Source organism: Ranitomeya variabilis, chromosome 1, assembly GCF_051348905.1.
Source record: "Ranitomeya variabilis isolate aRanVar5 chromosome 1, aRanVar5.hap1, whole genome shotgun sequence".
Lineage (NCBI taxonomy): Eukaryota > Metazoa > Chordata > Amphibia > Anura > Dendrobatidae > Ranitomeya > Ranitomeya variabilis.
Window position 1 is genome coordinate 584,748,733 of NC_135232.1, and position 25,645 is coordinate 584,774,377.

At 44.4% G+C, this 25,645-nt stretch overlaps 1 protein-coding gene across 2 annotated transcripts in view; it reads right to left on the reverse strand.

Moving 5' to 3' along the window:
* ADAMTSL4 (ADAMTS like 4) overlaps window positions 1-25,645 on the reverse strand; it is a 182,186-nt gene that overhangs the window by 19,152 nt on the left and 137,389 nt on the right. For both annotated transcript variants that reach the window (XM_077257769.1, XM_077257772.1), the window contains exons 7-8: window positions 9,844-10,048; window positions 9,202-9,374 (exon numbers count right to left, since the gene is read on the reverse strand). In XM_077257769.1, the coding sequence (XP_077113884.1) occupies window positions 9,202-9,374; window positions 9,844-10,048 (378 nt within the window). The remainder of the gene's footprint in view (window positions 1-9,201; window positions 9,375-9,843; window positions 10,049-25,645) is intronic.

Consider the following 25,645-nt stretch of genomic DNA (forward strand, 5'->3'; position numbering starts at 1 on the left):
ATGCGTCCTCTGCACCTATATCGTGGCTAAGCAAGTAGGCCATTCTAGTACTACATGTGAAAATAAGAACATTTGTATGAAAAATGAATAGATGTTTTTTTTTTCTTTCAGGACTGACATTTCCTTCTGTAAACTCTGTATTCAGTGAAGACAGATATTCCCATTACTGAGATGAGGAGATGACAGTTGGTGCTTGTGAAGTTCTATGGAGAGTGAAGAAGGGAGGAGCCACAGGCAGGCAGATTTTCTAGCTCCTTCTCCTCCATAGATCTTTATGAGCACCAGCTGTCTTCTCCTACCTCAGTAATGGGAAAATCGGGATTCTGTTATTTGAAGATTGTTGATTATTACTTTGTAATAGTAGTAGATTTTGGGTTAATATTTCCCTTCCTCTAGTTTCTCTATACTTCACTGTGTGGACTTTTCTTGTGTGGAATTTTCTAGGACCATTCGATGATTCAGAATATTGGAAAATTGGAATCTCATAGGTCCCGTTTGTACAAGATTATTTGGCCTCTTAAAAAGTGCTTGTATCAATTTCAGACCATCTAATAATCCAGAATATTAGATAATCCGCCGATACCCAATTTAAGAGAACCTGTCACTTGCCATAAATATGTAATTTATTCTATTTGGTGTAAATGCCGCTGTTCTCCTGAATCCAGCGATGTTTTTCTTTTGTTCCTGCGCCTCTCTGTTCCTGAGATATGGCCTCCTCTTCTTTGCATATACTGTAGATCTTGTTATACCCACATAGAAGAGCTGAAGACCATGCCCACTAAAAAGACTAGACTTCTAGGCAGGAAAGAGGGGTCCATATTTCTGGAATGGAGAGACGCAGGAACAAAAGAAAAACATCGCCGGATTCAGGAGAAAAGCAGCATTTACACCAGGTAAGAAAAAAACATATTAAAGGCAAGTGACAGATCCCCTTTAAATAAGCATTAGCATGATAACCGAATACTCTGAATTATTGGATGGCCTGAAATTAATATATATAACATTTTTTTAAAATAGAAACCAAGCAAAATATTTCCAAATACTGTATATGGCATATGACAGGTCCTTTTAAAGGGATTTTACATTATAATTATTATGTATCTACCAAATCAAAAATATTATTTGGATAACGCGGAACATTTAATAATCCAACATAGACATAGTAAAATGTGAATTTTTTCTATTGCCTATGAAATATTTTGGAGGAATGGTTTACTAAGATCTTTGGGAAAATATACAGTGTTTGTCAGTGTATTTTTACTGTTTTGGGTAAGGTTCCTCAAGGATTGCTTAATCCTGCCGGTCAATACAAATTTCTATAAAATGCACCACTGTACAAATAAATGGACTGTGTTTTCTTTCCCTTTAAACAGGAAATATAAGAAAATTGTGTTCCATATTTTGTGGCTTTCAAATAAAACCAAACTTGGAACTCAGGGCTCCTGGAAACATTTCCGTTCTTTCTACAAGATTTTTAAAATATGGAAAGATAAATATAAAATTTGTAACAGGAGGCATCTAGGCCAGTAATAAATTAAATTTCCTTCTATTTTTTCATAACTCCCATCTATGGATTTCCAGATATTCTAAATTATCAGATTGTTATACAGAAGTACAGTATATAAAATTCACTTGTTTGCCCATCCAGATTATCAATCTTTCTGGTTTAATGTAAACCAGATTACAATAATATCACTATATTAAATGTGTTGCCTTAACTTCTTATCTTTAGAAGCAGCTCCTGGCTTCTTGCTTACCAGTGGAGCTGTGCACTCCTGAATAGAGATGGGCGGACACCTGGATGGTCGGGTTCGGTCAAACAGTTACAAAAAGTTCGGGTCCAGAACAGTACCCGGACCCGAACCCGGACTTCATTCACTTGAATGAGGGGCCCGAACATCCAGTGTTTGCCACGCTGTCATGTGCATGAGAGCACGGCTAATGCCGCTTCTGATCCAGGTGAAATCATCACTATCAGTCAGAGAGCCGCGGTTCCCACACTTTGAAAAGACAGCACGAGTGCTTAGCTGTGATAGGAGTAATAAAGTTCACCTCCGGTTAGCTGATGGGACTACTGCTCCCATCATTCGACACCTGCTGCCGCCAATAACAGTGAGAACAGAAGCGGCTGATGGGAGTATTCATCAGCCACTTCTGCGCTCTAAATAAATAATTTTTTTTAAAATGGCATGGGCTCCCCTGTATTTTTGAAAAAGCCAGGCAAAACTCAGCTAGGGACTGTAACCCTCAGCTGTCAGCTTTAGCAAGGATGGTTATCAAGAAGAGAGGGGTCCCCCCATGCCATATTTTTTAAATAATTAAAAAAAACAGCATAGGTTCCTCCCCTTTTTGACAACCAGCCTTGCTAAAGCAGACAGCTGGGGGCCGGTATTCTCAGGCTGGTAAGGGGCCATGGATATTGACCCCCCAGCCTAAAAATAGCAGCCTGCAGCCGCCCAGAAAAGGCATATCTATTAGATGCGCCAATTCTGACGCTTTTCCCGGCTCTTCCCACTTGCCCTGTAGCGGTGGCAAGTAGGGTTCATATTTGTGGAGTTGATGTCACTTTTGTATTGTCAGGTGCCATCAAGCCCACGGATTACTAATGGAGAGACATCTATAAGACACCCATCCATTACTAATCCTATAGTTGTATGGTAAATAAACACACAGCCAGAATAAAGTATTTTATTAGAAATAAAACAAAACACACATTTACTTTATTATTTAAAAATAACTGTCATACTGCTCCGTCATACTTACCTCGCTTCGGCGTCCCGGCGTGTCTCTGGACCTGGAGCGCGCCGTTCGGTGTCCTCACTTCCGGTCTTGCGGCCAGATTCGGGATTTCATCACATGCGCACATGCACCACGAAGATTAGTCCACAGCCACGCGCACCTCTGATACCTTATGCGCAGGAGGGCCCCTACCCGGAAGCTTTGTGGTATGTACCGGGTATATCAGGCAGCCTCTTCCTGTAGGAGGCACCTGATTATCACTTGTGCACCCTTGTGATTTAGGCCCTTGTATGCTCCCTGCGTCTCCGACTCTTCCGATTCCGTGCTCCCTGTGTGTACCCGGCGTTACCTAACTCCGTGTAACCTTTCTCCTTACATTCTTGTGTTCCCTCTAGTGCCCATCTACTCCAGTCCTCTCCAGTCTCTGGCTCTCCTCCCGTGTGGTCTTCTTGGTCCTTCCTGGCCGTCCCATTTATATCCTGTACCCTGCCTTACTTCGGTCTCGTCCTCTCCCCCCAGGACACCCTAACCAGATCTTCTTCTTGTGTTTCCAATGGGCTGTTCCTTGGTACCGGCCGTCATGGTGATAGTCTTCCCTGGGCCTGCCCCTGACGCTCTCTGTATAGAGGGCGGTCCTCACCTAATGCCTAATTCCACTGAATTCCTCGTCTCCTGTAATAAGACAAAAATAAAAAACAACAATATCCCTCACCTCTCCATCGTTCTGTCCCACACCGTAATCCATGTCTGGGGATGAACAGTTTTCAACCTGGATGGTGCCAAGATGCAACCAACCAGGCTGAGAACCACTGATGACTGAACTGCTGCAAGTGCAGACTCAGTGACCGGCGGTGACTGCATCTAAGTTACCTCCTGTCACTGAGGCTGTGTTCCCAGCCTGGCTGAACTGCGGGCTGCTATTTTTAGGCTGGGGGTGGGCAGTATCCATGGCCCCTTACCAGCCTGAGAATACCAACCCCCATCTGTCTGCTGTCTGACTAGTTGTCAAAATGGGGGGAAGCCCACGCAGTTTTCTAAAATTATTTATTTAAAAAATAAAAATTGGGGACCCCTCTATTCTTGATAACCAACCTTGCTGAAGCTGACAGCTGAGGGTCATAGCCCCCAGCTGTGACTTTTGCATGACTGGTTATCAAAAATACGAGGGAACCCATGCTGTTTTTTTCTTTATTTACAGCGCAGGAGCTGGTTGATGAATACTCCCATCAGCCACTCCCGCTCTACTGTTATTAGCAGCAGCAGGCATCGGCTGATGAGAGCGGTAGTCCAATCAGCTGACACCAGTGACCGGAGGTGAACTTTATACCTTCGATCACTGCTGAGCGCTCATGCTGTCTTTTGACAGGATGGGAACCGCGGCTATCTGACCGTTGGTGATGATTTCACCACCGATCAGAAGTAGTGTTTGCTGCGCTGTCATGCACATGACAGCACGACAAACACTTGCTGATCAAGCAGCTGAACGCGACCAGTAACACAGATTTCCTGGTGAAGTCCGTGTTCGGTGTACATGCCCAAACAGTAGGTGTTCAGTATGGAAGCCGAACTTTACTGTTCGGGTTTGCCCATTCTACTCCTGAAGTCTGACGTACCGGGGTATCGGATTGGCAGCATGGCTGAGCCACCATACCGAGGTGTACCCTCTCCCATCCTGCCAGGAGATACAGCTTTGCCTGTGCACTATGGGGGAAGTGAAGCATTTACAAGCGCTCACTCCTCACCTTCACAGTGAGGTGGTTGGTAACTTTGGCAGCATGCTGTGCACGACAGAACTTAAAATCACTCTACTCTTGAGAATAGGAAGACTGGAGACTTTTTAATTAAAGATGAGTTGCAAAGTTACTTGTTTTTACAAGTGGCTGGCAATTTTACACATTTACTACAGTCATGACCGAAAGTGTTGGCTCCCTTGAAATTGTTCCAGAAAATGAAGCATTTCTCCCAGAAAATAATTGCCATTGCACATGGTTTGTTACACACGTTTATTTCCTTTGTGTGTAGTGGAACAACACAAAAAACAGAGAGAAAAAGTCAAAATTTCTCACAAACCCCCAAAAACGGGCCGGATAAAATTGTTGGCGCCCTCAACTTAATATTTTGATGCACACCCTTTGGAATAAATAACCGTAATCAATCACTTCCTAAAACCATTAACAGGCTTCTTCTTACACCTCTCAATTGGAATTTTGGACCACTCTTCTTTTTCAAACTCCTACAGGTCTCTCATATTTGAAAATGTCTTCTCCCAACAGCAATTTTAAGATCTCAACATATGTGTTCAATGGGATTTAGATCCAAACTCACTGAAGCCAGTTCAGAACTCTTTGTTTCCATCCATTTCTGAGGCCTTCTTGAAGTATGTTTGAGATTCTTGTCCTGCTGGAAGATCCATGACCTAGGACGCAAACCCAGCTTTCTGACACTGGGCATTACATTGCGACCCACAATTCTTTGGTAATCTTCAGATTTCATGATGTCTTGGACACCGTCAAAACAACTCCAAGACATCTTTGAACTTCCATCATATTTGACTGTATGTACTCTGTTCTTTTCTTTGTATGCATCATTCCATTTCTGGTAAACATTAGAATGATGTGCTTTACCAAAAAGCTCTATCTTGGTCTCATCTGTCTGCTTTCCTAGAAGGATTTCGGCTTACTCAAGTACATTTTGGCAAACTGGAGCCTGGCTTTTGTATGTCCCTGTGTCAACAGTGGAGTCCTCCTGGGTTCCCTGCCATAGCATTTCATTTCATTCAAAGGACGACGGACAGTTCGCGCTGACACTCATGCACCCTGAGTCTGCAGGACAGCTTGAATTTATTTGGAACTTGATCGGGGCTGCTTCTCGACCACCTAGACTATCCTGCGTTGCAACCTTTCATAATTTTTCTCAGCAGTCCACGTCCAGGGAGATTATCTACAGTGCCATGGGTTGTAAACTTCTTGAATATGTTGGACAAAGGAACATCAAGATCTCTGGAGATGGACTTGTAACATTGAGATGTTGATATTGTTCAACAATTTTGGTTCACAAGTCCTTAGACAGTTCATTTTATGCATTCCATGTTTAGTGTGGCACACACAGACACATAATGCAAAGATTGAGGCAACTTCTCCCCTGTTATCTAGTTTCAGTTGTGATTTTCATAGTGAGTACACCTGTTACTTGCCACATGTGTTTGGAATTGTGGTCCTGTGCTTCCACTTGGGAATGGATCAGGTCTGTGGCTATGCTTCTCTGGTCACAAGCGCTGCCACTGTCATGACCCTGGAGACGTAGCTACCACGTCAGCAGGGAAACACCCCAGTCTTATGGAGTGTTGCGTTTTGGAGTAATCTGATTTGTGAGGAAGTAAGATGCTGTATCTCCCACGGATTTCACAGCCCGGGGAACATGGGACGCTGTGTGTCTGGTACTAGGCAGTGGCGGGATTGTGTCTATTCTGCTGTCAGGTTAGCAGGGAGTGGTTGTCTGGGGATGATTGGAAGGTATTCAACACCTTATCATTTCCTTTGGCAACAGGCTGGCAGTTCCTACGTGTTGTCTGTGAGTGGTGCTTGCAGTCTTGGTTGCGTTCTTTCAGGGTTGGTCTTAGAGTTTGTTTCCCTTTCTCTTTGTGCTACACTCCCAGGGTTTTAAACAGAGGAATCTACCTATTCCCAACTAGGCTGCGGCCACATCACCAGATGCTTGGTGACAGCGGGCCTGGGATGGGCTCTGCTAAAGACCCCTCCCATGTACTGGGAGCTAGGTGAAGAGTACCCCGGCCCTTGAAGGCTTGCTTAGCTGGAGCAGCTTGCGCTCAGTGCATCTGCGCTTTTGCTGGATTGGTGCCAGTCTTGCTGGGTCTCTCTGAGACTGCTCATAACAACAGGTGATTTTGAACGAGCATCATATGTTTGAAACAAAGGTGTTTACCCACAATTTTGAAAAAGTGCCAACAATTTTGTCAGGCCTATTTTGGGGGTTTTGTATGAAATTAAGTTCTCAGTTTTTTTTTATATTGTTCCAATATACACAAAGGAAATAAACTTGTGTTTAACAAAACATGCGGAATTGCAATAATTTTTCAGGAGAAATACTTCATTTTCTGGAACAATTTCAAGGGTGCCAAAATTTTCAGCCATGACTGTATAAAAAGATGAGACAACAACTTTAATAAATGTGTAATTTTATTTTATGACCCCTATACATAATAAACTGGGCCGAACCTGTTGCTTACAGTGGCAAAGGCTAACCAGATAATGTTTATGGGGTTCAAATACTCTGCCGACACATGGTGTCTAGGTAGAGATGAATTGTGCATTTGGAGTTTCAATGCCCACTCATTTTGTTCCTAGGGAAGATAGGCTGCCAGAGGCTAAGGCCTCTGTCTATACAGATTATATGGAGGCTTGGTCAAGTACTTATGTGTATAGATGGGTCATGAGATGGTTGCCGGTGTTTGGCCTACAGGTATCTTAACGGTATGGCCACCTTTTCTCTTTATTGTATTATTATTCTGCATGTTCAGTACATGTCTTCAACTTCTGATTTCATTCTAAGCTTGGCATTCTTAAGTACGGTAGATATCAAAAACTTAATCTGGAAAGTAGGAGAAGGTGGCCTCTTAGGCTATGTGCACACGTTGCGGATTTTGCTGCGGATCCACAGCAGCTTTCCATGCGTTTACAGTACAATGTAAACCTATGGAAAATACAATCTGCAGTGCCAATGCTGCGGAAAAAACGCGCGGAAACACTGTGGGTTACATTCCGCAGCATGTCAATTCTTTGTGCGGATTCCGCTGCGGTTTACACCTGCTTCATAATAGGAATCCGCAGGTGTAAAACCGCAGGTGGAATCCACACAAATTCCGCATAAAAACCGCTGTAACTACACGGTAAATCCGCAGGTAAAATGCAGTGCCTTTTACCTGCGGATTTATGAAATCCGCTGCGGAAAAATCCGCAGCCCTCAAAAATACGTGTGCACATACCCTTAGAGCAGAGCACATCAATCAAGAAGATCCAACAGTAATCTGTGGCCACTGGACGGGAGTCCTACTAACTGCCTTCTATCTCTCTGCATCCGTGGCTCCTCTTAAATTAAATTGATTAAATGGCCTGAGGCGATTTCGTTGTTGCGGTGTGATGTTGTTCCAGGCTGGTTAATCAAAAGAAGAGCTGCACATTCCGTTTGGTAGTAGGTGGTTCTTAGGGTTCCCCTCCAGCGACTTTATATTACTAACGTGTCCAATTGACCAGGTCCTGCAAATCGATTTGCACCAACTGTAGTGGGCTTCTTTGGATTTTTGCTAGATAGATAGTGCCAATAGTGTTCCGTCCCACCCATCAGAACATTTATTGGACGTGTTTTGAACATTTTTTTATTTTTCAGTACCACATATATAATTATCAGGTTAAAGTGTCAGTTTGGGAAGGGTAATGAAATAATCAGAATTGAAAAGCTACATGAACATATAGGGATCTGTAAGCATTGTATTAATGGGATATTTACACAAACAGGGAAGGAGGAATTAGAAGGAATCTCATTGATGAAGATATCTATTCGGAACAGTGACATAGAAAACCATAACTCTACAAGTTGTGGTCCCAAGGTCAGCACGAGGACTGAATTTCAACAACTGCACATCAAAGCCCACCAAGTTATATAGCATTTGGTCCCAACCAAAGACCTGGACTCCTCTACCTTGCTTCATCTCCCACTTCTCTGTTCTTCTTGCCAAGACCCATATGTTATTTAGAATCTGAAACGTTTTCAGAACTTCTGTTCTTTCGTCAGTCTGGCAGCATTTCTCTAGATTTTTTCCCACCCTAGGAAGTAGCAAGCAGCCCATCTCTTTCATCGCACATGAGGTAACCTCACGCTTGGCACAGGGTCCAGAACTGGTGCAATCACATCCATTGTAAATTAGTTAACATAGAAGGTTTCAATTAGACCTCATTTGGCACCTGAGTGCCGAAGATAAATTCCGAGTGAGCCAGATAGTGGATGTAAAAAGGACAAATTGCTACATAGCCTGGGGCGATTTATCACTGGACATAAAGTATATAGTGCTAAATAAATTCTCAGAGCAATTATTGAAATAAAAGATAAGGCTGAATTTGGAAAGATAACTATAACGTACTGTTGCCTATGAAAATTCTACCCCATGTATGGAAAGAAGACCATGACCAATAATGAAGATATGTATTTTGAACTCATGCTACCAAAAAGATTGAACTATTAAACCTACTGAACTTTGTGGTTGAGGGTCCCAGCACATATACCACATGTGTGGTTTGTAACTACCCACATTGCCCAACGGTCTTTCAAACTGTCATGGCTTGTTCTACAAACCCTAACCTGTAGCAGAAAATTGTAGCAGTAATGAAACATATGAGGTATGGAAGAAATATGGTGTGACAAGAATAGTTTTTATGCGTTCATACTCACATAGACGTCAAGAGCTTCGGAGGTGGGTCCGGAGGCACTGAACGATTCCCCTTCTTGTTCCTCACGTCCAGGTTGGGTATAGGAAAACACAGTGCTTCCAGCTTCATATTTTCCAGGTGGGTCTACTGCCCAGTTGCCATTAATAATGGATTTTCCAGATCGATTTCTTAAAGCTAAAACATATTTAGAAGATATGGGTCTTTCATACATACGCAAAAATTTAATCTAACCATAGTTTACATGCCAGAATGCCATGAAATGTGCATTTCCTTTGTGTAATTAACAATGGCCAGTGCTAAGATTTACATCCTATATTGCCTTAATCTCTTCCATTCCACAATATCTAGTCCGCTGCCTTTCACCTCTTAAAATCAATGTTTTAATTATTTAGTCTTCTTTTATGTAATCTACCAAGTTCTCTACATGTTTGAATTTCTATCCCCATATAGAGCCGAGTTTCCACTCTACTAAATTCTTCATTTATCTTCCATGTGCCTTGATCTCTTATGACCTGATTCATACTGACCATGGTCAGCCATCAATTATTCTTCCAGAAAACCATAAACATGGTTCACAATGGTAGTATCCTTAACTAATAAGTGAAAGTGCCCTCTTTATTCCACTGTTTCCTGTCTTTCCTACCTAGGTAGTTAGGGCTCCAAGTAAGTTCTCGGACACTGATTTGTGTGGCTCCTTTTGGGATCTCCAGAATTTTGTGGTAGCCAATAGGAATATTAGTGTCCTTAAAAGTCCCAGTGATGAACTTGCATGTAGAGCCATCTCCACCACACACTCCGCACGTGTCCAGTGTGCTATTCGATCCTAATATGCCATCACAACCTGGGCTCTGCAATGAAGAAAAATAATAGTGTTATTTCCAAAGCCACCAGGACAAAAGTCACAATGTAATGCCTAATATCTACTGTCGATGCACTGCAGGGAAAGTAAACAGGTTCAGGTTCCTCTACAGATTACAGATGATCACTGGAGGTCAGATCAGAAAAACACCATGTGAATGGTTTATTTTCAGGAGTCGCAAAAATGGAAGTAAATGATGTTCTTCATTCTGAATTCTGATTGCGATTGTGAGTGGTCAGGCCAAAAGGTCTTATATTCTGTTAACAATAGAGGTAGACTGTATGGAGTTGGAGCTTGATTCTATGTTACAACCCCCGCATGAAAGAACTTGCTTCCTTTATTAAAGGACCAATTTTGGCAACTGGTATATATTTGGAAATGACTAAAAATATATTCCTGGAGCTCTGTGGTAGGTGAGTACACAGATGTAACACATGGTTCACAGCCAGTAAGCAGAGATAGTTCTATGGGTTACACTGACCTAAATTCTGAAATGCACTGCATATTAGATCTGAGATCATGCATCCACATGTTCATAGAAGTCATTCCAGAAAAAAAATCAGTTCCGGAGTGCCAAAAATAATGTATGTAAGAGTATCTCTCAGGATGAGTACGCCTTTGTTCATGGTTTCCATGTTTTGGCTGAGCTTGATCAAAAATGCATACATAAAGAAAACATGTCACTTGACATAAATATGAATTTATTTTAACCTGTTGTAAATGCCGCTATCCTCCTGAATCTGGGGTTGTTTTTCTTTTGATCCTGTGCCTCTCAATTTCTGAGATATGACCCTCTCTTACCTGTATGTAAATGTAACCATTATAGCCAACTAGGCATGGCCCTCAGGAAGGAGAGTTGAGCAGTAAGCCCACTTCGCTATAAAGACTAGATTCCGATACAGGGAAGAAAGGCAATATATCAGGAATGGGAACCACAAACATGGATTAAACATTAATTAATTAATTAATATGTGGACAATGGTTCACGTAAAAGTCCATCATTAGACCACACACGTCCTTCATTATCACATTCTGGACTCCATCTCATATTTTCATTAAATTTGTCTTGATTTTTTATTTTGTGGTTTGGAGTAGTTCATGGGAGTGGATCAGAGAGTTGCCAGACCAACTCTCTGGAATTGCTATAGAAAGGCACCTCATTAGAAGGGATGCAGACACTCTGACTCTTGGCATGAACTGGAGATTATGTATGATAGAAGAAGTAAAGAGGCAAAAGATCTGGTGAGCACCAATGGGTCCTTTTGTGTTCACATAAAGCTTAAACACAAAATAGTCCAAAAGCAATGTCAAGAAAGAAATGCAAAGTGACAAATACAGAGTCTTCACAACTGGTAAATTAAACAGCCTTGGAGCATGGTGGATCTCAGCAATTCCCTCAGCCCTATATGAGAAGACCATTTAATGAGAAGGGAGATAGTTGGTGGTCCCAGAAACAGTTTTCACTGAGACCAAGGAGCTTTATGTTACATCTTTACGGACACACAAACTCCAGGATCTATTCCATCTACCATCTTTTGGATGTGTTCGGCATTGTCATAGGAGTTTTGTAGTTGTGATAAGATGATCAAGGAGGAAATTCTTTGGACTTTTGTCAGAACTTCTCTAAGGTCAACCGGGAGACTACTGGGAAATAAAACTGTTTTTAATCATCATAAATTTATTTCTGGGTTATATTATGAAATATGTTTTTAATTAAGGACAGCACATGCTAGATTTTGTTCGAAATAAGCTGATTTTAATAAAAGCTGCAGGATGCAGAGACCTGGGCTCTCTGCTGTCTAGTAAGTTTTCAAGAGTTCTGGACATGGTATGGGGTTAACAGACACTCAGTGTTTGGCCTCTGAAACATCCCATTGTCTCTCCACACAGTCATGTACTTTTGCTGGAACTGGACCAGTGGTTCTGGCTCTACATCACAAGGACCTGAAGCTCTATACTCTCGCATGTGGTCTTGATAGCTGCCGGAGACCATCTCTGAATGTTTGGAGTACGACTCTGTCTCCCATGGATCTGTCTGCGACTATGTTACCTACAATCTTTTCTCTGCATGAACTTGATCACGCTTCAGTTGCTAATGAGTCTGCTGTCTAAAGCCAATGTTGTTTTTATAATCAGTTGGAGGCACTAAACTAGTCTGTTATCTTCTGCCATTCCTTTCGATCCAATAAGTAGTCATACATCTCTGTTGGGTACTACATTGCATCATATGTGTCTTTATACAGTTAAGGTACCGTCACACTAAGCGACGCTGCAGCGATACAGACAACGATGCCGATCGCTGCAGCGTCGCTGTTTGGTCGCTGGAGAGCTGTCACACAGACCGCTCTCCAGCGACCAACGATGCCGAGGTCCCTGGGTAACCAGGGTAAACATCGGGTTGCTAAGCGCAGGGCCGCGCTTAGTAACCCGATGTTTACCCTGGTTACCAGTGTAAAATGTAAAAAACCAAACACTACATACTCACCTTGGCGTCCCCCGGCGTCCGCTTCCTGCACTGACTGTGAGTGCCGGCCCTAACAGCAGAGCGGTGACGTCACCGCTGTGCTGTGCTTTCACTTACGGCCGGCAGTCAGTCAGTGCAGGAAGCGGACGGCGAGGGACGCGAATGTGAGTATGTACTGTTTGTTTTTTTACATTTTACACTGGTAACCAGGGTAAACATCGGGTTACTAAGCGCGGCCCTGCACTTAGTAACCCGATATTTACCCTGGTTACCATTGTAAAACATCGCTGGTATCGTTGCTTTTGCTGTCAAACACAACGATACACGGTGATCTGACGACCAAATAAAGTTCTGAACTTTAATCAACGACCAGCGATATCACAGCAGGATCCTGATCGCTGCTGCGTGTCAAACACAACGATATCGCTTAGCCAGGACGCTGCAACGTCACGGATCGCTAGCGATATCGTTTAGTGTGACGGTACCTTTAGAACAATAGTTTTATCTTGAGATCAAGGCTGTGGACAACCTTAATCCTTTAAGGTGGGAATGAGACATTTTCATAGATTGATAGATAATGTATGACATTCTAATCCAACCTAAAAATATAATTTTGTATAGTCCTTCATACTTTCCCCTAGATTACCATATTAGGCTATAGGTTGAACTTAGGGGACTTGTGTCTACTTTCAACCTTATAAATTATAAACGTTATGACTGGTAAACAGCCTATACTTTCTATGTAAAGTCTAACTAGTGTTGGAAAAAGGACTTAGATGGTACAGGTCAAGTCAACATCCACATGAAACCTGACAAGTAGCTCTTTTGTGACTAGCCTTCACACCTTATTCAGTAAGTATTAGGTAGCCATGTCCTTTTCTCCAATTCACCCGTAGTTTTTCTATGGACCATTTTTGTCAGGTACTAGGGATGCGAGAATCAATAGGTAGGACCCTGGTCAATCAGCCAGGTTAGTATTCCATGGTCAATGGATATGAGCAATTCAAATTGTCTCCTACCATCCCTGGATCCTGTTTTGATTAGCTGGCCTTCTGCAACGTTATCGTTGTGCCATGACGCACACATGAAATTGCATCAGACTGTCTAATAAAAAGAGGAAGCGGGGATGTCGAAACATTTTTTTTGCCGGGCCTCCACCTTCTTGCAAATTTATTCACTGATGTCTAGTAGGTTTCAATCACTTGATAATGGGAAGACACCTAAAGTAGAGGTGATCAAAACAAAAAATAATTGCTCTACTCTGGTCCATGGCAGGTAGACCAGATCAGAACAAAATTCATCAGGTGACACTCAAATGCGGGCATCTTGGGCACTTATTGCAATTACTAAGCCTCTGGAGCAGGGTAGTGTGAATCCTTTTGCTCATATTTAACCCCAAGATTTGCCATTTTGGAGGCGCTCTGACCTAGTTGTCTAGCCATCAAAATTTGGACCTTGTTAAAGTCGCTTTGATCTTTACGCTTGCCCATTTTTTTTCCTGCTTTCAACACATTAAATTCTAGAACTGCTAAATTTCTTCCAAATCTATTCCACTCCTTGACCGAAGCTACTGTAATGGAATAACCACTCTCCTTAATCCAGTAGTTGGTACAACTCATCTGTGATTTCCATTTGGCTCTTTAGACTTCACCTTCAGGCTACGTTCACACGATCCGTTTTTCACTGCGGATTTTTCCGGTCCTTTTTCGGGGAAATCCGCAGTGGAAAACGGCGGTGCTTCTCTCGGCGGATTTGTGTCCTTTTTCTTCTGCGGATTCCACTGCGGGTTTCCAACTGCAGTTTCCTATTGGTGCTGTTGGAAACCCGCAGCGGAATCCGCTGAAAGAATTGACATGGTACTTCTTTTTTCCGTTGGCAAATCCGCGCGGATTTTCCAGCGAAAAAAAGGATCGTCGGCACAGCGGGTTTTGTTTTCCATAGGGTAACATTGTACTGTACCCTGCATGGAAAACGGCTGCGGATCCGTAGCTGCAATTCCGCTACGGATCCGCAGCAAAAAACGGATCGTGTGAACGTAGCCTCACAGCTCTGTTGTAGAATCACACTTCACTTTCTAGAACATGGGAAATGTTTCCTTTCATCTGATAATTGAGTTAATTATTTGTGTTGTGGTTGTTTTGACACTCAATTAAGATTACATTCCTTACTACCTCCCTGTCCCACAGTCTCTGTGGCTTTATGCCAGCGACTGTCTTAAGGGAACATTTTATATAAGCTCTGAAATGTATGCAAAGTGTGTGCAAGTCAAGCCCACAGCCCTCATTACTCTCCAGAGAGGCAGCTACATTCGTGTTGTGGTTACAGCTGTGTGGTTACGAGGCACAGCCTTCCAACATGAGAAATATAGGAATCAGTGTAGTCATTTAACACCACCCTCCCCCTTCCTCTCTCCTTGCCCCCATTTTCCTTTAGAGGGCTGTAACCTGAACCTTGCAATCCAAGTAAAAATACAAAAAGTAGAACTAATTATGCCAATTTCTCAATTTGAAGATCCCCCATAGCAAGTCTGGGCTGGGTAAGGTAACAAATTTCTCTGATAGGCCCCCTGAAATGCCATGAGGAAAGAACACAGAAGGAACTGTTGAGGAGATCGCAACGTGTTGGGGACATTGTGCCAAGACAACGCCTAGACACAATGCGTTAACAATATGTTCTGACAATGTAAACACTCCAACAAAAAAAATCATGTAGCCCAGGGACAGATGGCTGAAAGAGGAACCTTAAATTTGTTGGCATGTGGGTAAAAATATGGGCTTTTTTTCTAAGAACTAATGCCCATAGGTCATGGGCATGTCTAACCTCGCATACCAGATTCAAGCAAAGAGCAAATTCAATTAACCAAAAATGTTGCAAATTAGCTCTCTCCTAGATGGAAAAAACCTAGAGCCACCTATTGGGGGCAGCTGCCCTATGAGTCAATGTGCGACCACTAGTGAGTCTACATGACTAGGGATATTAGCCATTAGTCCCTCATAAGTGCCGAACAGGGTTTCCCTGGATTAATCAGACTCCTTGGATCCAGATGGTGTTCATGATAGTAAGTTAGAGGTGCTAATACTTTAAAGCCCCCCTAAAACATATTAGATAGCTGTCGGCTGAACCATCGTTCAACAATCAGCTATCTCTCCTGACTCTCCCATACACAGCAGCGCTCCTGTGTTCTTATGAAAAAGCCACTGCCAGACATCTTTGGCAGAGACTTTTATCTTACAGCCAGCTATACCCTGCTTTGCACGGATGAGGAGCAAATAACCCCAAACAAATGTATGTAAATTGGTTTCAGGCTTGGTAAATATGGCTAGTTATGTTTCAAAGCCCATTAAAGGGAACCAGTTACTAGATTAATGTTGCCTGAACCACGGGAAGCATGAATCAGAGCCTGGCTATGCCATTTCAGCCAGGTATGTTTTACCCTGGAAAAGCATAGTTTACAATGTCGGGCACTATAAGGAGAGACTTGATTAGTTTGATGACGCCCCACCTGCTCCAGTTCATTGACATATCTCTATGTTGTGAGACAGTGACCAGTGTTATATGCGAGGATTACTATGTGTCCCCGAGGATGTGCAAAGAAGCATATGGAGGCCGTGGGAGTGCCTTACAGTCACAGACATAGCTGTGATTGCAATGCAAAATAAAAGTGAGTATTGGTCAGGGGCATGCTATGTGTCCAGGGCAGATACACGAAAACCTGTTCTGGGCTTTTATTTTTGAAACGGACTGCAGGATGTTAGTGGAGCAGTCTGTTTCCTCCCCGGCCCCAGGTTTTCCATGTGGCCGATGGCCACAGGTTCTTTTGTATAGACACATGCAGCAGAGTGTGGGGTGTGTCAGTTTTGGTCTTGCAAGCAGGCAGAGCAGAAGGCTTTGCAGAGCTCAACCTATGTGAGGCAACACAGGGCCAAGCGTAGCCAAACGACCTGGCACCCTCAGCGTACACGGTGGTGCAGTCGACCATGGCACTGTCTTTGTTTTCTCGGCGGCAATCCCAAGGATACAGCGTGCTGTGCACTGTGTGTGCTTTGTACATTAAACACATTTTGCTTTGAACTTTGCTGGGTCACTGCCTCATCACTGCACAGCGTGGATACCGTTGTACTACAATGTACACACATGGGAGCGGCCTGTCAATCAACTGGAGCAGGGCGAAAAACAGGAAAATAGATGGTATGAATGTTTTGTGGCCCTTCTACAACAACGGGTTAAAAACTCCCCACATGCGCAACCCAAGGTAATTTCATAGAGAGGGAAGATCTCAACTGTCAATCGTAAATGATATCTGGAGTTAGTAAGCATGTTGGTATCATAAGTTTTTATCATGGTGGGTGAGAAGTCCTTTCCAAATCTCAGTATGGTGTCACTAAAAAAAGTGTAAAAAGTCAATAGTAATTGCTGCCCCCAAATTAGATGTGTGAACTTGACAAGTAGCACTAGGAATGGTCCTGGTGGGTGGTCTACAAGACCTCCACAGCTTACAGTGAAATATTACTTCTCACCAGCCAAAATTTGTACAGTCAGACCCTGCTCTCTGCCCTCACTTGGTATATATCTCCAGCATGTGACATCTATGAAAGAACAAGTCCAGTTTATCTTTCTGAGGGTAGCAGGATTAATGAGGCGGCAGCTTCCGCTTTGAGAACAACAGTTGCTGTAGGCGAGGGGTAGGTATTTCTCACTTCACGGTTTGGTGAGATTGGAAAATACGAGGGATGACCTGAACATTTCTTCATTGACACACACGGAAGGCAAATTTCCCTTTTTGCTAATCATTTGGTCTATCTATTATCTATCTATCTATCTATCTATAGACCAAAAGTTTGGACACATCTTCTCATTTAAAGATTTTCTGTATTTTCATGACTATGAAAATTGTACATTCACACTGAAGGCATCAAAACTTTTTTTTTTTTTTTGGGAAAAAGTTTTTTTTCCTTCCTTTTGTATCAAAATTTTGAGTTTTTGGTTGTGAACTAAGTTTTTGACGGTTTTTCTTATCGTTTTGGGTTTTTCTTAGAGTTTTATATACTCATTTTTAGAAGTTTTTTTTAGTACCGTTTTTTTCATTTTTGTGTGTTTTTCATTTTTTTGCTTTTGCCATGGGGAATAAAGTGGACGAGCAACAGGAAAGTCTTTTATTTCCTGATGAGCAAACAGCCCCTAGATAGTGGCAGAACACGAAGGTGTTAAGTATGTGAAGATTTTGGAAGGTATAAAGTACGTGAAATTCATTAGAATGGCAGACTTCAAGCTGCGGAATGGCATGATGTAGAAAGGAAAATAAGGGAAGTTAGCTGATGTTAGATTGCTGAATACTAATACATGGTATGAAGTAGCAGCAGAGCTTCCATCGTTTAGGTGGTACAGAAAGTTATGTGAGCAAACCAGGAAGTGATTTTTGTGGGTATGAGACGGGAGAATCTGCGCAGTAGGTAGTTATTTTTTTGCACAGTATGTGGTGCACCCCGTCTCTCCCTACAGGGAGAAGGCATCATTGCTCCACTCTATTGTTCTCATTCTGTTGTCAGTCTTCTCTCTCTGCATTCTTCTCTCTCTCGCTCTCTTTTCCTCTCCTCTTCCTCCACACTTTTCTCTTCTCTCTCTCCCACTCTCTATCTCTCTCCTTCACACCTTCCATCTTCTCCTCCCTCTTCTCCTCACCCATGCTCTCTCCTCCTTCTCCACTCCCCCACCACACCTATCTCCTCCCTCTTCTCCTCACCCATCTCCACTCCTCCTTCTCCACACCCATCTCCACTCCTCTCTTCTCCTCCCTCTCTTCCTTCTCCACACCCACCTCTACTCCTCTCTTCTCCTCCCTCTCTCTCCCTTCCACACCTCCCATCTTCTCCTCCCTCCTTCTCCACTCCCCCACCACACCTATCTCCTCCTTCTTTTCCTTCTCGACACCCATCCCTCCTCCTCTCTGTGGTCCTTCTGCACACCCTGATTCTCCCCATTTCTCTTTACCACATCTCTCTATCTCTCTCTCTCTCTTCCTTTGTCTCACTCATCAACCCCTCCCTCTTCTTCCTCTTTTTTTTTTTCCTCCTTGTTGCCGGCTGGGCCAACGCCCAATTCAAACAATATAGTGCTTACAGCACAAGGTTTCCCTCTATGCCCCTGGCACAAACCAGACATTGCCATTTGTGATATCGGGGAAAGAAAGTGAAAATCCCCCTACACACAATGGAGTGGGCAGCCCCCAGACATATCAGGCAGCAGACAGCTCAGCCCTGGGTGCAGAGGGGGGAGGACTGATATCACCATGTATTGATAATGTACAGCTTCAGCACCGGTCAGAGCTGCCTACATTCACACCAACATGAAACTATAAGCCTAATCCATCACAGCTTCAGCAAGGGGGGAGACATCCTCACAAAAGAAAAAGCAACTTCTAAGTCCAAAATCAGTCAGTGTATGACCCCAGTACAAGCTATCACAACTATTCCTCTGATGAAGATGAAGAGGGAACATCATACATGCTGTCCAGTACTAGGAAAAAAAAAACCACAGGCACCAAGAATGCAGGGGCAGATAGAGGCACCACCATTACACTATGTGCACTGCACTTCAAGTCAGGTGACAATCTTCCAGACCCAGGGATGCATCCCATGCCATTTTACCAAAGAAAGTAGCAGAAGCAGCAAACATATGCAGCCACCTGGAATGATCTCTGGGCCATGAATGGAAATAGAAGCAGGTGATGCACTCTGGCCAATCATGAAGGAACAATTCAAACTTCCAGCAGAATTAGATGTACACGCTTGGGAGTCAGAGCCACAGCTAATATAACAGCTCAGAGAGTGGGCCAAAGGCAGATTGGCAGGACAAGCCAAAACCAAGAGCCAAGATAAGACAGAGACTGTAAAGAAGTTTCATGGCAGAGTAATGCAAGTATTCAAAGACTTGGGCCTCACCATTCATGACCAGATACACAGGCAAATGTTGGCACAGGCCTTTGTGCATGGACTGAGACAGCCAATCAGGAAACCACTGATAGTGGCTAGGCCTGAGAACAGGTCAATAGCAGTGGACTGACCCAGCAAAAATGTTTTATGTGCGCCTAGGAGACTGTTTATTGCCGATTGTCACCAAAACTGCCGCTATTATAGCACCACAAAGAGCGCGAAGAAGGAAACGGGTGCCGTGCTGCTGAGAACGCCAGAAGGGGAGCCAGAGGTGAAGACGCTGCAAAGTGCCGACCAACACACCAGAAGAACCGCTGCAGACTCCAGAGAGGAGACACCGACCTCAATAAGGTTAGCAAAGGGGAGAAGCTATGTCAGACCAGGGGTAAGAAGTGACGGCAGATGCAGCCACAGCCCCTGTAATGCCCCAAGACCTTGGGTTGGATGCAGCCGCCGGTCTCATGGCACCCCCGGGCCTCGCCACGAATGCACCTGCAGGCCCCGACTTACCACTGCAGCTTCAATCAGCAGGCCGGACCCCGCTGCCGCTGCAGTACCCATCATGCTGTTGTCCACAGTAGCCAAAGGGATTGAGTCCCAACCAGGGGTGCAGAAGACAGCCCCTCTCATGGTGACCACTGACCTGGAAGCGCAACCACCCTACAAAGACAGAAAAAGTGTCAAGTGTTACATCTGTGGCAAGTTTGGCCATTACCGGAACCAGTGCAAAGCACCCACACCCCCGAAGAGACTGGAGCCATGCAATCCAAGAGTTGGTCCAGAGAAACAGGTCAAGGAAGAAGTGCAGAAAGCAATGAAGTACCCCATCCAAAGGACAGGGGCAAGCAAGCCAGGTCCACAAGACACTACGCTCCTGACATGTAAAACCTCATCTGCAGGACCAATGCCTCAAATTACCCCGAAAGTGGATGGCGTTGTCAGATCTTTTCTTCTGCACACTGGTGCAGCCAGAAGTGTGATGAGACCTGTGGAACTCGCTGATCCCACCGGCCTATCAGAATCCTCTGTGTCTCGCATGAGCATTGATGGTCAAGTCAGACATTCTCAGCTTACAAAGTCACTGAGCGTGTGCACTCAGCCAGGACACTCTATCCTGCCCCAGTTTGTGGTGTCAAAGACCTTCCACTCAACCTGCTGGCAGCGAACCAACTGCAGAAGCTGAAGGCAACCACAGTGTTTCAGGAAGATGGGACAGTGACACTTTCTTCATCCCTGACCCAAGAAGAGTCATACTGGCGGCCCTACAAGAACATTAAGCAACCGATGAGGCCTACTCAAGGAGGTACTGGACGTAGTACCAGAAAGTCTATGGTCTAAGGGACCCCAGCATGTGAGAAAACCTCAAGTTGCCCCAGTACGGGTGTCACTCAAGCCATGTACCCCGTACCCTCGTAAGGCCCAGGCCAGGCCTAGAGTCAAGCTGCCTCTGACCAACTGAAGGTCTACCTGGAAATAGGAATCATTGTTCCTCGCACATCGCCTTGCAATACCCCGCTTTTCCCCGTCAAGAAAAAGACTGTAGAAGGAGAGCCAGCCAAGTTCAGAATGGTATATGACCTGAGAGCTGTGAATGACGCCACGGTGTTTGAAACTGCAATTATGTCGAATCCGCACACTCTGCTCTCAAATGTGCCTGCCACAGCAAAAGTGTTCACAGTGACCGACCTGGCTAATGTTTTCTCCAGTGTTCCCCTTCATCCGGAAGACCAGTTCCTGTTTGCCTTAATGCACCGGGGGGACACCACACATGGACAGTGATGCCACAGTGGGCCCAGAACAGCCCTCCACAGTTCACCAAAGCCATGTCCACAGTCCTCATCAACTGGGTAGCAGAACATGCAGAAGTAACCCTGCTACAATACATGGACAATCTACTCGTTTGTGCAATTGACTGACACGTGTAAAGCCCATTCCTTGTATCTCCTACTCTACCTGGCGGAGCAGCACTGCAAGATCTCAAAGAACAAAGTCCAGTGGTGTCTGAAGCAAGTTACGTTCCAGAGACACTGTATTGTTCACCAGGCGAAACGCCTGACAGATGACCGGAAGACCACAGTGGAGAAGATGGTTCCTCCAACAACTCCAAAGGTGCTACAGGCCTTCCTTGGTCTAGTTTCGTATTGCAGAGCCTGGATCCCTGATACCTCAGTCCTAACGCAGCCTCTGTGTGAATACGTCAGCGTGACCCCGTTCCTCTAGACAGATGTGGCCTTCAGTTCGTTCAAGAAGTTAAAAGGTTCTGTAGTCTCAGCGCCAGCACTAGGCCTATCTGACTACGAGAAGCCATTCCGTCTCTACTTGATGAGAAGAGAAGGCCTTGCTACTGGAGTCCTGACGCAGCTTCAGGGGGGAAAGCAGAGACTTTCGGACTACTTTTCAGCTTGCCTGGATCCAGTTGCAAGGGGAGCCTCTTCCTCCCGCATGAGAGCAGCAGTTGCAGCACACGCCCTCCTGGACAGGACCACTGACATCAGTGGAAAAAACCACTGGAAATCCTGGCTCTGCATGACATCTCAGCAATCCTCAACCAAACCCATCTAAAACATCTCTCCACCGCCAGGCATCTTCGCCTCCAGTGCTCTCTACTCCTGCCCAACAATGTCACCATCTCCAGATGCACAGTCCTCAATCCGCCCACTCTACTCCCACTCCCAAGGGGGGATACAGATACGGATCCTCAGATAAAAAGTCTGATCAAAATCTGCATGATACCTTCTGCAGGGATCTGAATTTGCTCCAGACGGATGACCATGATTGCTTCAGCATCATGCAACAGGAAACAGCAGGACTACCCAAGGTGGCAGAAGAGCCAGTGACCAACCCAGAGTTTATCCTCTATGTGGATGGCTCCAGATTTGCAGATGATGAAGGAAGATTCCACACGGGATGTGCAGTGACCAGCAATCAAGAGATCCTGTGGTCCAGAAGTCTGCCGCCCAGTCTGTCAGCCCAGGAAGCAGAACTGATAGCGCTGATGAAGACCTACCAGATGGCGGAAGACAAGACTGAGAAAATGTATACCGATTCGAGGTACTCGCATGGCATAGCACACGACTTCGGACCCATCTGGGCTGCAAGGGACTTCATCACAGCAAGCGGAACAACCGTGAAGCATCATGGAGCCATTAAGGACCTGCTGAACGCACTTCAACTTCCAAAAGTGGTGGCAGTACTAAAAGTCAAAGCGCATGGAAAACTAAGCACAGTAGAGGCACAAGGCAACAACATGGCGGATATGGCAGCCAAAGAAGCAGTCAAGGGAAGACAATATGGAAAAGTGGAAGAGGTCGTAGAGCCGGACGGCTACTACAGGACGGCTGAAGACAGGAAACCTGACAAGATGACATCCTGGGATCTGCTCAAAAAAGCTGCAAGAGCAAGCCCCAAAGGACAAGAAGGAATGCTGGATGCGGAAGTGAGCAACACATGAAGAAGGAAGGGTATACTCAATGGACTACAAACCCTGTTTACCCCGAAGCATGTACCTTATCGTGGTCCAGTGGGCACATGGGCCCACACACAGATTAAAGGCACAGATGAATGATCCGATTGGTGCTTACTGGTTCGCCCCAGAAATCTCCACCCTAACAGCCAAGTTCATAAACAGCTGTCTGACCTGTGGCCAATGCAACCCTGGAAGAATGGAGAAAGTTCCCATACATCATCTTGCCAGGCCACTGTATCTCTCCCAGAGGATCCAGATAGACCACTGTTGTGGATTCTGTTTTTGGGCTCCCTCTGGTGGTTACAACTGGTACTGGGTGACTTTGGTGGGTTGCGGTCTCTGGTTTCCACCTGTCCATCAGAGGCTGGGTGTTTCCTATTTAACCTGGCTTTCCTGTTATTCCCTTGCCGGCTATCAATGTATCAGTGTGTCTCTGTTACCTTTGCTACCTGCTCCTAAAGCCTTCAAGACAAGCTAAGTCTGGATTTCCCTGTTTCATGTTTGCTTTCATGTTTTTAGTCCAGCTTGCAGATATGTAATTCTCTGCTGCTGGTTGCTCTAGTGGTCTGAAATTACCACTCATGTACCATGAGTTGGCACATGAGTTCAAGTAATTTCAGGATGGTATTTTGAAGGGTTTTAAGCTGACCGCGCAGTTCACCTTTTGTATCCTCTGCTATCTAGCTTAAGCGGGCCTCATTTTGCTGAATCTGTTTTCATAACTACGTTTGTGCCTTCCTCTCATTTCACCGTCATTATATGTGGGGGGCTGCTATTTCTGTGGGAATATTTCTCTGGAGGCAAGATAGGTCTGTGATTCTTCTGATAGGGGAAGCTAGATCTCCGGCTGGCGCGAGACGTCTAGGGGCCCCCCAGGAACGTTCCCCAGCTACTGTTAGTTGAGTGTTGAGGTTCAGGATCGCGGTCAGCTCAGGTTCCATCACCCTAGAGCTCGTCCTGTTTTTGCCCGTGTTATGTTGACAAATTCCCTGCCATTGGGATCATGACAGACCACATCCAAATTCCACCAAGTGAAGGATTCGAATATGCCCTTGTGGTCGTGGACGTGTTCTCAGGATGGCCAGAAGCTTTCCAGTTAGTGAGGAACCAGTCAGCAGAGACTACTGCAAAGAAGCTACTCTCAGAGATGAGATATACAGCTATGGGGTCCCAGAAGTGATAAAGAGTGACCAGGGACCCGCATTCATAGCAAACCTCACACGAGAGATCTAGTCAGCAGTAGGGTCAGACTTAGGCCTACACACTCCCAATTACACTACTCAGTGTTAGGCACACTCCCAGAGGCCCAGAAAAGCTGTTACCATATGAAATTTTGTTTGTGTCTAGTCCCAGGTTAGGGGTATCCTTTCCCTTAGCAGCTGATTATGCAATATGATACTTTGTCTGCTTATGTAATTGAAATCACCAAGAAACTTGCTAACATCCATTCTCGAGTTTTTTTCTTCATTGCCAGATCCAGATTCAGTGTCCGGTATGCACTCCTAGAAGCCAGGAGACTGGGTGTTGGTGAAAAAGTTTGCAAGGAGAACACCACTCGATCCCAGATTTGATGGTCCTGCTCAAGTGCTGCTGATGACACCAAACTCTGTGAAACTGGAGGGAAGACCCACTTGGATCCACTCATCGCATGGCAAGAAAGCTCCCCTACCAGAAGATGACACCCAAGCCAGAATGATGTTGCGGCCTGACCGAAAAGATGACCTACCTGATAAAGACTACACATCGCTCACTACACATGCTATTGACTAAGAGACTGATTGCAACGAACCCCCGTTAGGGACAGATCTCCTGACCGCCCATTTGCGAAAAGTCTGTACGGAGTGGGGCACAGGCGTTAGGCTTATGTCAGTTCGCCGACAGCACAAAAGAGTTGCAGCGGTTTGGGACAGGAGGCTAGGATTAGGGCAAGTGATATCTAAGGGGGGCTTGTGATAGAAATATATATATCATGTAGATCTCACTTGCATGTATACTCCTCTATAATCAAATATATACTTATATACTCACAGCTAATATATACATTATAATAAATGGCTTAAAATGGCTGACAATGAACTGATATAAGCCTGATATAAGCCAGACAGATTGTATGGGGGTTTTCCATCTCAAAAGCGGAAGTTGGGTCAGATGTCTGAAATAATGCCTAGAATATAGCTGAATCTTGCTGAAATGGCAGACCAACAGTGTCAGATGTCTCAACTCTGTCCTACATGCAGAGAGCTCAATTCTAGTTGCTTAATCAGCTTAATCAGCAGTCATATGAGCATTAATCACAATATTCCACATATGTTTAGATAACCAATGACAGAGGAGCTAGACAATATGGTAATTAACTAACCACCCCTGACAACCCCTAACCACTCCTTTCTATGTGAAAATATAAAACTATGTATGTACAATAAAGTATCAGTATTGATGGAATGTTGTTCTGTCACAGTTGTGTACAGTCCATTCTTGATGAGCGCCCAAAATACTCAGTTTAATTGGGAGCGGCCGCAGCACACACAGAGGGATAAATTTATCCAACCCAAATATTTCCATAACACTATGTATTAACACATGTGGAATTATATACTTAACAAAAAAGTGTGAAACAACTGAAAATATGTCTTATATTCTAGGTTCTTCAAAGTAGCCACCTTTTGCTTTGATGACTGCTTTGCACACTCTTGGCATTCTCTTGATGAGCTTCAAGAGGTAGTCACT